A 16,189-nucleotide genomic window follows, 5' to 3' on the forward strand; every position below is an offset into this window, starting at 1 on the left:
CTCACGTCCTCTCCTTCATTTCTCACTCTGATGAGTGGTTCTCTCCCTCTTCCTGTCATCCTCTCTGCTTTCTTGTAAATATCTGTCAAAGTGCTTCTGACCAACACCCTGGATCGTGTATCTAACAACTTTTTGGGGCCAAGAAAAGCCTCCTTTTGCATAGAGTAGCTTAAATAAATCATCGAGAACCAGCAAAAAAAAAAAACCTAAGAGAGGTTTCGCCAAAGCGAGGTGAGTGGAGCACAGCTGGCTGCCGTTGGCATTTGCTGGGCATGGACTGAACTTTCGGGAAGTGATGAAATAACACATCATGTGTCACCAGACAGTGTTTAAGCGTGAGGAAATAAGCAGAAAGGAGAGATGAGGGTGCATCATCGAGTTTGGGTTTCCCATCACTAATCTGCTGAGCGTACCGCTTCTCTTTCACACAAAGATAAACATGCACCATCTTTCACAATCATCAGGGAGAGAAAAGCAAGACTGCATGGCTGCCCCGTTAAATATGGAATTACAAAATACATTAAAACTCAGCCGCCTTGAGTTCTTTAGTGTTCAAAAGCATTAAATTACTCCAGTGTAAAATAAGTGTTTTCAGCAGCAAATGTTCTTGTATCTCCTCTTTCTGCTATTAACACTGTCCCTCCCCCTTCACACCTGTCCCCAACACCCGCCCTCCAGCCTGTGACTGCCATCCTGTGGGCGCCGCAGGCAAGACGTGCAACCAAACCACCGGCCAGTGTCCCTGCAAGGACGGCGTCACCGGCATCACCTGCAACCGCTGCGCCAAGGGCTACCAGCAGAGCCGCTCGCCCGTGGCCCCCTGCATCAGTGAGTGATCGCTGCACGTTTTAAGGATTTACCTTCATTTTGTGACAGTGACTTCACCAGATTCCCAGTGACTCTTTGGACAAAACTGATAGAGACTGTGAGAAGATGCAAAATGTGGAGGTTGTCTCTGTGGTGGAGCAGGTTTCTACAAATACAGTTGGTTTAAACAGGAAAAAAATGTAAAGAAATAAAGAAACGCGCGGTTGATTTAGTAGCATGAGTCACTGGAAAGCTCGTGTGCAGATCCATAACCGGCGTCACAGTTGTTCCACTCTGATGTAGTGTGTGTGAGCATACTCTATGTGCTGTGGATCTGGGTGTTTAATTTCCTGTTACAAACGTATGTGCGTGGCTCCGTGCGGGTTACGCTTTTCACCGGTGGCCTGGCACATGCAGGCGTCCGTAAGTGAGGGCAACTCCCCACCACACTGAGCGCCACATTGCACACGCTCAGACCGGAGTCCCATCCTGCCAGGGCTCCCAGCAGCAGAGCTGGTACCGCTGCACGGTGCCACATGCTGCCATGCTGCTTCTCTCACATACGGCCCTGGAGCAGATGGCAGAGGGGTATAAAGGGAAAGACAACCGAGGACACGGATGGCCGACTTCACATGGGTCTGAGTGACACCGCTTGTAAGAAAAAGGAAAAAAAGTAGGGACATTCTAAAACGCTTAACGTGAAAAAGCTTAACGTGGCTTAAGGTAGGAAAACAACGAGGAATCATCACCAAATTTCGCATGGCCATATCTTGTCATGAAGACTTAAGCCTGTCAAAAAAAAATAAACCGAAATCCAACGATTATAGAAGATATCTCACATTAACGTTTTCTTCTTCATTGGCGCCTATGGCGAGAAAAAGGCTTAACATGGTTTAATGTACCTAATCAACGATCAATGATCACCAAATTTCTCTTTCATATTGCTCCTAATAAGCACATAAAACTGTCAAAAAATCTAAACCAAAGTCCAGTTATTATGGACGTTATCTGACATTAAGCGTTGCTGCTTCATTGAGGCCTATATTAAAAGAAAAAAGCTTAACGTGGGTTCGATATTTTTTATAGTTTTACGTGGACATGATGAGACATATGAGAGAGACATTTGGTAATCACTGAGTTTAGGTAGGCTACATTGAACCACGTTAAGCTTTTTTCTTTTAATATAGGCCTCAATGAAGCAGCAACGCTTAATGTCAGATAACGTCCATAATAATTGGACTTTGGTTTAGATTTTTTGACAGTTTTATGTGCTTATTAGGAGCAATATGAAAGAGAAATTTGGTGATCACTGAGCGTTGTTTAGGTACATTGAATTGCGTTAAGCTTTTTTCTCGCCATAGGCGCTAATGAAGAAGAAAACGTTAATGTGAGATATCTTCTATAATCGTTGGATTTCGGTTTATTTCTTTTTGACAGGCTTAAGTCTTCATGACAAGATATGGCCATGCGAAATTTGGTGATGATTCCTCGTTGTTTTCCTACCTTAAGCCACGTTAAGCTTTTTCGCGTTAAGCGTTTTAGAACGTCCCAAAAAGTAGGTGTTTTCAAATTCAGTTTTTTTTATTATTATTAAAATACAATTTAGAATCTTTTGCATATAAAGTACCTTGCAAAGATGTTCACACCCCCTGGACTGTTTGGCATTTTGCAAACACTTCCGTGTATTTTAATAATATTTTATGTCATAAACTTGCACAAATATAAGCGTGAAACAAAAGGAAAAGAAATTCCGCCTTAGTTTCACAAATGAAGATCTGTAAAGCGTGTTGCACTGAGTCCCACTGAGTAACTGCTTTGTAGAACCACCTGTAAAGCTGCTATAATTCCAGCTGCAAATGTTTGGGGGTATATCTCCCCCAGCTTTGCACATTTAAAAACAATTTAACAAAAAAAAAAGAAAAGAAAAAGCTCAGTCAGATTAAATGGAGAGTCTCTGTGTACAGATTTAGATTAGATTTAGCTCTGGACTTTGACCGGGCCAGTTAAAACACGGATATTTGATCCAGTCCGTCCTGTTGGATCTCTGGCTGTATTTTCAGGGTTAGTAGAGCTCCACCCCAGTATCAGCTTCTGCTGCAGCCTCTAACAGGTTATCTTCTTAAACTGTCCTGTTTTTAGCTCCATCCATCTTCCCATCAACTGACCAGCTTCCCTGACCCTGCTGAGGAAAACAATCCTTCCATGTAGTCCAAAGGTTCACCTCTAGGGGAACCAAAACCCCTCTGCTGCAGGACTTCTTTTTCTTCCATGCTCCTCCATTAAGGGTCGACTTGTGGAGTGCATAACTAAGAGAGTGAGCTCGTTGACCAATTCTCTCTCTGCAGCTCCTTCACAATTATCAGACAGACACACATAATTAAAATGGACTTAAAGACAAACAATGTAAAGACAGATCAGCAACCGCCTCTGCAGCTCATAAGAGCCTGCTCCGTCCTCCTGCTTCTCTGATCAACGCTCTCCTGGTCCAGCCTGTATTCATGATGCTGGTTGAGGTTAATTTACGCACAGATAGTCTCTCTTTATTACGAAGGTTAATTCTGGATTTATTAGAGAAAAGGGCAACCATGCATTCTTTTCCTTCCACTTCACAATGATGACCTAGTTTGTGTTTGTTTATCACAAAAAAAAGGTTCAGCACATTGCAGTTTGGAATTTAAATGCAGTGAAATCATAAAAATGTTGTGAACGGATGTTTTTGTAAGGAAGTGAGCTCATTATGCATCCCGCCATGCATATCCCTTCGCTTTAAAAGGCCTCATCGTGGTCATTTTTACCTCGGGAGGCTTCTGTTCCACGAGACAGAAGACAAGCCCATTAAGCAGCCAATTAGTATGATGGCAGCAGCCCATATCCAAATGATCCTTTCATCATCTGTCCGTCTTCACAAGATGAGGCCATGAGGGCCCGGGGACTCCGAGTGGCTTCTAGCAGCTGCGCCTGCCGACACAAAGCCTCCGTGCGCCCTTGTTTGTTTTTGTTGGCAGGGTGTCCATAATTTTAGAGAGACAACTGCTGCGTTTGCCACAAAACTGGCTTTCCAAGAGAACCCCCCCCCCCCCCAAACCAACCTCCAACACACTCCCGCTCCCTCAGCTGAAAACCCTCAAACTGCAGATCTAATCAAAAGCAGATCCTCTGGGTGGACGCAAAGCCGGCGTTCCGGTAATTCTCTTTTACGGTAAAAGCAGAGGACCCGTTGTTAGCATTAGCATTTGTATTGGAAAGTTGCATACGATTAGAGCTGAGGTCCACCAGGAATTTCACAAGCCACTTTCAACGCGCAGCCAGCGGGCACATCAAGCTAGGGGGGCTGCATCTGTCTCCAGACGATCCAAGCAAAACTGCACCCCTTGCCATCTGTCCCATACGTGCTTCATGTGGATATTACACAGGAGTGTTAACCCAGCATCTGCTGGGGGGGGGCAATAATCTGGCACACCTTTCCGTTTCTATCAGTGTGCCACAAAGAATCTCACTTCAATAAGTGTTTTTGAAGGCATTTTCCTCCCCTCGCTGGATTGCAACGTGGTTTTGAGTTGCTGTTGATTTAATTTGACTCGTAAAATCCGGACCCCTTTTAATGTTTTCCCTTCTCGATGTTTGAACCACACCCCATCTGTCTGTGCCAGGTTTAGGTCTCCATCTCCCCGCCAATAAGTATCCCTGTCCGCCTGTCAGAATCAGCCTGAGAAAGCTGACATATACTTATCACAATCTAAACCTTGTGTCTCAGATCGGCTTCGTCTTCCTCTGTTAAACCTCTCAGTTTTTGGTTTTCTTGTGTTTATATGGATGGTCTCGTCTAATGACTTTATATGTATTGTGTTTCTCCAGCTATACGTGCTCCCTTAGGCTCAAAACCAGATCCTTTAACGCTTCTTTGGAAGCTATGGATTTCCATTTAACCACTGAACTTAATTTGCATCACTTGTGTGTGTGTGTGTGTGTGTTTCAGAAATCCCTGTGGTCAACCCCACAGCTGCGGTGAGCAGCACGGAGGAGCCAGCAGGTTAGTCTCTCTGCACCTCACACATAAGCGCCGCTGCTTTACGAGGGGAAGCAAAACATATTTCTCAACGTTTCTAGACAGCAGTTTTAAGGTGTGGAATAAATATTAATGCAGGGTGGGTCTGAGCGTTTGAAGTTACGAGCGGAGAGAGCGAGTGCACTGGGGACGGCAGGGTTTTTCCATTGTCTTAAAAACTCCGTCTCCTCGGCTCCGTTTCCACCACCGCTGGCCCTCAAGTCAGCGGAGGCTTGCTCTGCAGCCAGCGGACCGGCTGCGGAGGCCATTAGTTACAGTATCGCCGAGAAATAAGATGTAAGTTGGAGTTCTGAGGTGTGAAATGAGAGTTGGCAAACGGCTGAGGGGAAATATGTTCAGTCACTCCCTTTGACTCTCCAACTTAGGCTTCGGTCAATTACGCTGTCCCTATTTTTCATGCAGCGGCTGTTTGCTTTGAATGGTGGCGGCAAATTGGAAACCTTGATTCATTAGTTGATTTATAGCATATATCATCACTCAAAGCTGCAGATTGTGCCCCCCACTTTGTCACCGCTGCTCGACACCGGAGCATTTTAAAAAGCGTAGCAGGTATTGTTTTTACACCTTTGCTTCTAAAACACGATACATATTTTTGAATCCCTAACTGTCAGGTTTTACTTTTCAGCGGGGTTCGGCTTTTAATTTGTGCTTTCTTACATTTCTAAAGCAACATTCAGAAAGTTCAAGATATTTTTAATGACTAGATACCTTGGCTGAAGTTAAAGGCTAACCTTGGAAACACAAATATTTGACCACAGATGAGTCTTCTATTGGTTCTAAATGCATAAAATACAGAAAAATGTTTCATATTACAGAGGATATGTATATAAGGCACCATAAGGCATGGTTTAATATTTGAGTCCTCCTGTTCATCTGAAGAGAGGCCAGTTTTGATTGCTGTAAACACTTATGAAAGAAATCCCAGTGAGACAGCAGAGGGCTCTAGACGGTTTACAACTTTTCATTTTAACAATCGAGCAAAAATAATATTTTAAGATCGCTTTGTGTTCCTTTGCTGCAACCGACCTTGGGCTGAAAACCATGCTTATACTGCTTGATGTGATTTCAGCATTTGATCCAATCTCTGATGACATTCTCCTACAAAGATTAAACCCAGTTGGTACCTCTGGCTCTGCACATGCCTGCACAGTCAGAACATTTTAATTCACGTATTTCTCGAGCTTTCAGTGGTGACCCCCAGGGCTGAGTTTTAGGCCCACTTCTGTTTATTATTTATCTTCTGCCTCTTGGTAAAAAAATTTCAGGTAACATGAAATACTTTTGGATTTTTTATTTGCCGATGATACCCAGCTTTATTGATCTACAATGCCTAATTCCACTCTCTGTTAACTTAATTTAATTAAAACATGCGTGCAATTCTCCTTTTTCTCTTTTCTTTCTCTTTATTTAGATCCTAAGAGTAATTGTTGATAGATCCTTGAGATATTAAAAGCAGATCAACAACATTACCCAGTGTCCCCACTTGTGTTAAAGTGACATTAGTGGTTCTCTTACAGTTGACATCTGCCATGTTTTCGTATTCACACGTCCATTTATACATGGGGCTACTGGTTAGACCGCTCCATGTTGCAGATTTCACATATTTAATTAAAAAGAAATTGCCAGCCATAGAATATATTACACACTTTTCCAGAGGTTGCTTAGGAACCCTATATTTGGTTGTTCTGGACGAGTTTAAAAAAAAAAGGGGGCAGCTTTGCCCTGTTTACTTCTTCCTTGGGAAAATGTTAAGAGGCCTAAGTCACTGATTTTCAATTCAGTCCAGCTTCCATGAACAAAAAAAAAAAAAAATTCCTGCATCCTTCCTCCTAAACTACCGGACAAGAAGCCTCACCATCAGGAACGTAAAGCGCCTCTAAATCTTTTTGTGGAAGGGGGCGGTGGATGCAATTTGTCCTTGTCACGGCCCAGTCAAAGGGGGATCTCTGGAGCCAAGTTGGGGGGGCCTTCTGGGTCACTGGGTGCTTCACCATGAGCTTTACCAGGTGAAGAGCCAGCATTAAAACACTCGTCATGGGAAAACCTTGTCCAGAGATCACTGTTATAACCTCATTTCCACCATTATATGGTAGAAAACGCGTGCTTGTCACAGGCGGCACAGATTTGGGTGTAAAAACCTTATTCCGATCTTTAATAAGCCGTTATTTAACATAATTTACTCCGACTATAGAATAATCTGAGCAGATAAGTATCAAATAGGTCTTTTTAACCTCTATTTAATCATGTGAAAACCTCATTGAGAATAAAATCTCTTTTTCAAGAGTGACCTGGCAAGTTAGCGGCTCTGCGTTGCAGTGTTGTAGTCAAGTCACTATGCCTCGAGTCCGAGTCCTGGTTCGAGTCTCCATTGTTCAAGTCCGAGTCAAGTCCAGGTCATTAAAAAAAATCAGAGTCCGAGTCAAGTCAGTATTGATCCAAGTCGAGTCCTTATTGATCAAGTCGAGTCCAAGTTCCGCACTAAAGTAAGCATAGCCTACATGTTTTTAAATAAAAAAAAAAAAATCCACATAGCTGTGGTGTCGCAGCTCATAGGCACATCCTAATGGCGCCTGCTTTGGAGTTTTATATATTTTATATATATATATATATATATATATATATATATATATATATATATATATATATATTCTGAACTCACTCTAGCGGTGCTCATCATGACTACACTCCTGTCCTCTTAACTCACAGAAATGCAAAACTTAAATGTGCTTTATTTGAACTGCACATAACCGCCTGTCATAAATAGCCTATGTAGTACATAGACATATTAAAATTATAGCCTAATGATATAAAAAAAGTCAAGTCTTTTTCTCAATTTCTGAGTCAGAATGATCTGAATGTAGGAGTCCGAGTCCAAGTTCGTGTCATCAGTGCTCAAGTCCAAGTCAAGTCACGAGTCTCTAAATTTAGCTAATGACTCGGACTCAAGTCCTACAACACTGCTGCGTTGTGATTAAAACAGGTGCACGCAGACAGTGAGTACATCTGCGTCTGCACTTCCACTTTCCTCGACCCTGCAGTCGGCCCAGTCCACCTTTTCTCTCCTTTTCTCTCCTTTTCTCTGGCTAATAAAAAAATCTCCAGCGTTGTGATGTATAGCCCAGTCTGCTTGGAAATTTTACCGGCTCGTTGGTCCTCTGTTTCTTTCTCCTACTTAGTCATTTCCTCCAGAAAATGGTCAGACCAACTCCCTCGCATTTAAGCATCACAAAAAAAAAAAACCTTTAATATCTGCGACTTGGAGATATGCTTTCTTTCTTTTTCTTATTTAAAAAATATTTTGTTTTGAGCGTTTTCATTTAAAAGCTAAGCAGCACTAGTTCAATGCTGGAGTGTTAATCTTCCCATTAATCAGCTCAGTCTCTTGCTACATGTTGAAGCCTCTCTGGGCAAAGATGGATAAGATTAAAGAGCAATATCTTACCTGCAACAGGTAACTCTGCTATAGTCTTCACTTTGGTAAAACAGGCATTAGTTTTCCAGGGAGAGAGCAGAGGTCTGCCATGTGAAAAAAAAACAACCTCGTTTTTCTCTTGCAGAAGCCACTTGATCTGATTTTAAATGTCCTGATTTTTAAAAGAGCTCATTTGGGTCTTTGGAAGAGAACAGAGGGCCTGAGGGGCTTTCCATTTATTCATCACAAGTGGGGACACTGGGTAATGTTTGTTTGACTTATTTAAAGTGCTTTTCTTTTGTTTGTCTGTTGTTGTTTTTTTGCCAAATGTCCGTATATATGACCAAACCACATAATTCTGGTTAAATTCTCAGTTAGTATTCAGCAAATTCCTCACATTTACATTTGCAATGGTACGACAGAAAAGTTTTTTTCCTTCCTGGGATGCAAATTAAATAAATTAAATTAAATGTAAAAAGCCCCTCCCAGGTAAAAAAAAAAAGTAGTACACTTTAGTGTATTAGAAATATGAATGAAGTACATGAAGTATGAAACAAGTATGCTTCTACTTGTTGTGCTTTATTTAAAGAGTACTTAATATGTACTTTTTAAAAGTATACTTCAAAAAAGATGTAATTAAGTTCAACTTACGAGTCCAGAAAGTAAGTATACTAATTTACCAGTAATCAAATTATTTTTTGAAAGTGTACTTTGTTGTTAATGTATTTTAAATTGTATAGACGTGTATTAAATGTGACATACTTAGAGTGGCAATTCAGTGTACTTATGGAAAGTATATTTTTTGGAAATTAATTGTTAGTATACTGTTTTAAAGTGTACTATGATCTCACTTCATTAGAAGTGTGACTTCTGTACACTTTATTCAGTACACTCTAAAATAAGTTTATTTTTAGTGGCATATTAGCTAATGGTTGTTATAAAGACGGAGTGACCCCAAGATTTCTTTTTTTACCTCTTATCCTCCAGCTCACTGGTCCTAGTAGTAGTATATTTTGTGGAAACCATTTGCTGGTTTATGAAGGTAAAGAAAACACATGAACGGTGTGCTCTCCTGTTTTTCCCATCTTGAAGAGTAGCTAAAAGAAATGGGGTCCCGTGTCTTGTCATATTAAGTTCCTGCAGAGACATGACTGGTTGCTAATTAAAGGTCTGTGTGCAATTTGGTGTACATAAAAAAAGAAACTGCGAAAATAGATTAGTTATATTTATTTGCTAAGAATTGCACAGGTTCCCCAAATATGTGTTTATTCTTAATGTGGGTTTTTCCCCGACTGAACTCAATATAATTTTTGTCTATGTTTAGCAGTGTGCTATTATGTTACTGCAACAAAACACAAATTACATTTTTTTAAACATCTTTTAGTACTAAGAAGCTTTGTTGAGATGACTAAAACAGGGCAGAAAAATATTTTTTAAATTATATTTTGGATCCAATATTTTGAAAGATTTAGTGATTTACATGGTTTAGCTGAGATAAATGAAGCCAAATTTCTATTATTTAGAAAATCCTCTGGCATCGTGTGATGTACGAAGCTTACAAAATAATCAGCAACATCTCTCACTATCTTGTCACATCCCCTCTATTTATAATTCGTACTGAACCCACAGCAACATGATCACAGTCATCTGTTTTTACAGTTTTATCGTCTTTGTTTCTGCCGTTTCCTCCGCTCTTCCTGTGTTGATAGAAAACGTCTTTTGCAATCATACAGAGAATCGGAGCTTATGTCGTCGAGAGGACAAAATAAATACTGCAGGATATCCAGAGAACAAACCTTGGGAAATAATTACATGCATGTGCTCTGGAGCCTTTGAATGGATTTAAATCAGAATGAACTCAAATTTCTTCATCCGTGAGGAATGGCGTACACATTGCTGACAGTCATCAGTGTCAGCAATCAACTACATTTAATAACTTTATCATTTAACCGTTTCAAGCACTGTGCTGCTCCCACAGATTAATAAAATCTGGGGCAAAATGGCTTCAAGCGAATAAGATGTACAGTTGAACAAACAACAAGAAACTTGAAATCAACCAAATAATTTACTTCAACTGTCACGATGTTAGCTGTAACGCCTCTTCATCGGCAAGCCGAGCTAAAAATGGTCCGAGGAGGTCATCCGCCCAATGTGTGGCCTCAGTCGTCACCCTGTCAGCCAAAAACTTTTCCCATTCATCCAACCATGACACGCTTCTACAAAACTCTGTCTTTCCTCGAGACACTAGAAAACATGTCAAACCGGACAGGCTCGCCACTCGGGTGAGTCTCACAGTGATTCGTGAGCCGATATGTTTTCTCACACGAAGTCAAACTTTCTTTATGGTGACGCTTTTGTTTGATCGCTTCGTCCCTGCCAATGTCTTCAAGCTCACTCTTAACACCAGGCTTCCATGCGTGTTAAAATGTACCAACATTGTTTGAATTCGTGCATTTGTGCCTGTCTGCAGAGAGAAGCATCGGTTGTCACACGGTGGCATTGTTGGCAGCGGTTTTACAGAATTAGAGGAAAAGATTTTAAATGTAGTTTTGTCCCTACAATCCCTAGAGAGAACCTGTGTCTTAAACAGGCATAAACAAGTGAGTGTGGGGAGGATCTTAAGAGTTAAACTTTTATTAACGTAAAGATTTCTTGACCTTGTCTTTGCAGATTGTGAGTCTTACTGTAAACCAGTGAAGGGCAACCTTAAGATCAACATGAAGAAGTATTGCAAAAAGGACTACGGTAAGAATGTCACACTTAATGCATGATGTTTAAATGCACTCATCATTGACATTAACGCCATAATTCCTTGTTCGGCATTTAATGAACCTTTTTTTTTATTGGGTGGAACGATGATGATGACATTGTCAAACGTGAGTGATTTTGAAAAAGGAACAGTAGGTGTAGAAACCAAACAGGGTCAAAATAATGCAATAGGACTCAAATATGTACATACACCTCCCTTTTTGTTTAAATTAATGTCCCTCCTTCCTTCAATCAATCCGTTGTCTACACCCACTTGTCCAGGCAGGGTTGCAGGGCAGCTGGTGCCTATCTCTAGTGGTCATTGGGTGAGAAGTAGAGTCCACCCTGGACAGGTGGCCAGTCCATCACCAGAAACCACAGAGAGACAAAGGACAGACAGTCATACACAGCCTTTAAATTTATTTGGAGGAACCAAATAACCTAAAGGTCAGGTTTTTGGACTGTGTGAGGAAGCCGGAGTACCCGGAGACAACCCATGCATGCACAGGGAGAACATGCAAACTCCATGCCGCATGGCAACTATGCAACAACTACTCTCTGTGCAGCCCAGTTTAAATTAATGTCCCCTGAAGAGAAAGCACGCGCTTTTTGTAGCTTCTAGCATGATTCCAACTGGAATCTTTGACCGCTGTTCTTATCCAAGGTGGATTTAGATTCAATACGTTCCTGATATGAACCAAATGTTTAGGCGTAATTCATTCAATTCCAATTGTGTTGATATCTTGTCTATCAGGGAACGTCATTGCAGAACAATGAAGATGGTTTGATTTATCCGTTCTGAAGGCTTTGGTGTAATTTTCCTGTCGGAGCACCTGACAGCTTCCAAGTTTCAACTACCTTACCCAAACTGTGGCCAACATATCAGAGGAAAAATAGTCAGGATGTTCACGAACAACTCAGGAAACACTCTGGCTTCCCATGAACGTCAAACTGCTTGGTCACCAGCATCTAGAGCTAAGTTTGCTGAGGGTCTGTTTTACTGCCAGGCGTAGCGGTCCATTGCACCAAGCGGGTGGAATAGTAAAAAGAAATGTCAACAAACGGGTCAACAAACGGGTCTTCTAACAGGACGGTGGTCCAACAACACAATGAAAGTGGTTTTGAAATGGAAAAAGCTGTGTGACATTAGGAGTTACCCTTGCAAAGCCCCAAATTGGTGGATTATGCTCAAAAGTTAAGTTCTTGACCCGGAAACAGGCAATTTTAATGAGCTCTACCGTTTCTGATAAGAGGAGAGGTGAAGCATCCAGCCGGGTGTGTGCCAGATTCTTGTTGGTGGCCAGGACAGTGTGGTTTCTCTGCAGGTTGCTCCGTAACCAAAAATCTGTGGGTTAAATGTCTGTATCAGTTGGCCGCACTGTTGCCATGAAGCATGAAGGTCCTGGGTTTGAATCCTGATCTGGGTTCTTTCTGTACAGAGTTTGCACGTTCTCTCCGTGCATGCAGGGGTTCTCTCTGGGTGCTCCAGCTTCTTCCCACCGTTCAGAAACATGATTGTTGCGTTAATTGGTTTCTCTAAATTGACCCGTAGGTGTGAGTGTGTGTGCATGGTTGTTTGTCCTGTGTGTCTCCGGGTTGCCCTGTCATGGACTGGTCTTATCTGCCTTATATATTTAATAATTTTTAATTAGAGTAAGTCTATTATAGGCAAGTTAAAATCTTGCAGTTTAATGTTTAATTGAATGTTCGATACAACACAAAACATTTGTCTTTTAATAAGCACACTTTTTACATTCACTTTAATCTCATAGTAAACAGGGCGACTTTTACTCAAATGCAGAGTTTGTTGCATTATAATCTGATTGGAATTAATTTAATAAAATAGGCTTAATCCAGTTTAATATCTTTTCTTAGAATGATCAGATTTTGTTGGGCAGGGTTAGTATTTTTGGTTATGTTATTTTTTTGACCCTCGAGTGCTTTCGATTTAACAGTTTTGGCCCAATAGCTGAAAAGTTTGGACACCGCTGGTAGAGACAATGGATAAATGTTTATATATCTGAGCCTCCGTAAATCACTGAAGTTGTTTGGTGTATAATCATCCCACCCTGGAGCACAATTTCACAATCTGAGCCCGATTTTGCTGGAGGTTTTTCCTTCCCGCTAATGGGTGGTTTTTCTTTCCACTGTCGCTTCATGCTTGCTCAGTATGAGGGATTGCTGCAAAGCCATGGACAATGCAGACGACTGTCCCTGTGGCTCTACGCTTCCCCAGGAGTGAATGCTGCTTGTCGGGACTTTGATGCAATCAACTGGTTCCCTTATATAGGACATTTTTGATCAATCTGTATAATATGATTGATTTTGACTTTGTAAAGTGCCTCGAGATGACATGTTTCATGAATTGGTGCTATATAAATAAAATTTAATTGAATTGAATTGCTCCCAATGCATTAATAAATCTAAAAGTTTAGTGCGTTTGAATGTAAACTGGAACGGTGCATTTCTGTGTTGGTAATAGTGACCTTACTGAATCTTCTGTGACTGTTTTCCCAGCGGTCCAAGTCAACGTGCTGGACATGGAGACGGTTGGGGACTGGGCCAAGTTCTCGGTCAGCGTCGTGTCCGTGTACAAAAGCCGCGGCGAGCCCTTGAAGCGAGGAGACAACATCCTGTGGGTGCACATGAAGGACCTGGCCTGCAAATGTCCCAAGATCCAGATGAGCAAAAGATTCCTGGTGATGGGCGGCACCGAGGGAGCGACGGGCCCCGTGGCCGGTGCAGGCGTCGGGCCCGGAGGCGGGGTCTCCAGTCCAGGGACAGAGCGAGTGGGCTTGGTGGCTGATAAGAACAGCCTGGTGATCCAGTGGAGGGACGTTTGGACGAGACGTCTGAGGAAGTTTCAGCGCAAAGAGAAGAAGGGAAAATGCAGCAAAGCGTGATCTAAAGGCGCTGCTCTACCTCTCTGTCCAACACAAACCTTCACCAACTCTGACCGTGTCTCTGTCCCTGAGTCTGTCCTCCTCCTTTATCGCGGGGACCCTGCGCATACAGAAACAACGGCGTGTGCAGACCCCCCCGTCTGGAGGACCACATTTTGTGTACATTGTAAAATTATTTTACCTTTCTTTTAAAGACTGTCTCTGCAAATGCCACTTGTCTTGTTGTCCGGTTGGTTTGCCTTAAAAAGGGACCAATAAAAAGGGTTTGAGTTTTAGACAAAAGCAGGCACCATTCACTAATAAACAGCATAAATGTCCAACAGTCAAAGTCGTCTGAACTCTGACCTCACTCTGGTACAAGTGACTGTCTCCTGTCTCTTTGCTTTAGTGCTTTATGGGATGGACTGATTTCAGCTACAGTGGACCCTCCTATTAACTCTCAGCACAGAAAATGGGCCTACTTGCTCCGAGTCTTTTCGTTTCACGTTGTTGGACCGCAACTGAGAAACTTTTTGTCCCACGAGGAACCAAGGGCTCCCTCACCAGCAAACCTCAGTCACACCATCACTGCTGCTGCTGAAACTGTCCTCACGGAAGAAACCGCCCGTACGGGATCTTTTTATCTACGATTATGTGACGCTGTTTGCTCCTGACAGTTTTAATTTCTCACTCGGCTTCCCGGCCCCTGACTTGTGGTTCCTCTGTTTGGGTCGTTCTAGGCAGAATAGACGCTGTTTGTGCATGTGAGTCAGATTCTGCTCTGAGGCTGTGCCTCCTCGCCACTAGTCCCGTGTCACTTCTTTGTGTGTGTTTTATTTTTTGTTGTGTGTTTTTTTTTTTTTTTTTTTTGGACAAAAGATGAAGTAACATGGACAAATGGTTGGAGTTTCAAAACAATGCAACATTTGCAGGGATGTTTTGCTCCGTGGATAATGTCTTCCGCTGGTTGCCGTCTTCCAGATGTTGCTGTTGACCAACATCATTTTCATACCCTTTCAACGTCTTAATGTGTCTGAAGACTGGCAGGCTCCGCTTGCCAAAGTAAGAGACTGAAACGAGAGTTTCTTTTCATGCAGTAAAAAAAAAAAAAAAAAAAAAAGAGAGGCAGATAAACATCGCAGCCATGTTTTTCTCCGTAGTGTACGTTGTCAACATGAATGAGGCTGGAAACTTTTTGGCTCTCACTGATTGTATTATGACATGAGAGGATCATGTTCCATCTTTTTGTGCTTTTTTATATATATTTGCATGCTTGTGGCATCTTGCTAACGGTTAGCAGAGCAGGAGCTGAACCAATATGAGTATGAAGATCCAAAGGAAAACTTCCCAAGTCGGCCTCCACCACTAGCTCACCCCGAGGCATAACGTTGTCATTTCTCTGCCAAATAATTAGATTCAGTTTTTATATTCAATTAGGAGACCAAGAAATGTACGGCTGCTCGCAAGATGTTCGCTATTCCACTTCCTGAAGGAGATTGCTTTGTGTCTAAATTGAGCTTAAGATACAGAAGGCATGGGAGGTGCATGTTAAAGGTACAGTTCATGATTTTAGTGGTTAAAAGTGGAGGGGCAGTTTGTCTTACCCATCTCTTGGCATCTTCGTTTAAATCCAGATTGGTTGGCTCTCTACCCTCCGTATCGCCAACACATCCCCGCGCTTTATGACCTTTGACGTGTTTCCATTGCGCAATTATTTAGAAAGAAAGTTAGGATTATTTACACTGAAAAATAAGGTAGGAGGCGGTGTGAGACATACTGAAAATAGATTTCCTGTCAGAATATGTATGGTAAATGGTAAATGGCTTGTGCTTGTATAGTGCTTTAATTAGTCTTGACGACCTCCAAAGGTGTGAGCACTGCTTCACGCTACAGTTTTAGTCATTCACACACACGCTTTGATATCTGTCTGATATCAAAGTGAAGCTTTCTATAAAACAAATGACTAATTCCTGATTGAAGAACTAATTAATATCACCAATTACCAAGCCGGGTTTGTGGTTTTTGTCACTGTAACAGTAAATTGATATAAACTGAGCTTCTTCTGAGTTTGAACCTTCTGTGAGCTTCAGGAGGAGTCAGGACGGGTGGAAAGTACCATTACGTCAAGTCATCGAGTGCAAACTCAGCAGATTTCCATGTGCGCGTGTCGGGGAGGTCTGTGTTTGGCCCGTTTCTGACGCAGTCGCAGACAGGTAGCGTTATTGGCTCACTGCTCTGTAAAGATCTCTGGTGTTTGCTGGGAGATGGGAGGAG

General features: G+C 42.0%; 1 protein-coding gene across 1 annotated transcript in view; it reads left to right on the forward strand.

The window, feature by feature from the left end:
• Positions 1 to 15,981, forward strand: part of ntn2 (netrin 2) — a 47,658-nt gene extending 31,677 nt beyond the window's left edge. The window contains exons 3-6 of the mRNA XM_036129675.1: positions 679 to 828; positions 4,784 to 4,837; positions 10,956 to 11,030; positions 13,551 to 15,981. Coding sequence (XP_035985568.1) covers positions 679 to 828; positions 4,784 to 4,837; positions 10,956 to 11,030; positions 13,551 to 13,936 — 665 coding nt within the window. The 3' untranslated portion in view covers positions 13,937 to 15,981. The remainder of the gene's footprint in view (positions 1 to 678; positions 829 to 4,783; positions 4,838 to 10,955; positions 11,031 to 13,550) is intronic.
• Positions 15,982 to 16,189: the final 208 nt, after the last annotated feature.

Source organism: Fundulus heteroclitus, unplaced genomic scaffold (genome assembly GCF_011125445.2).
Source record: "Fundulus heteroclitus isolate FHET01 unplaced genomic scaffold, MU-UCD_Fhet_4.1 scaffold_2.2, whole genome shotgun sequence".
Classification (NCBI taxonomy): Eukaryota; Metazoa; Chordata; class Actinopteri; order Cyprinodontiformes; family Fundulidae; genus Fundulus; species Fundulus heteroclitus.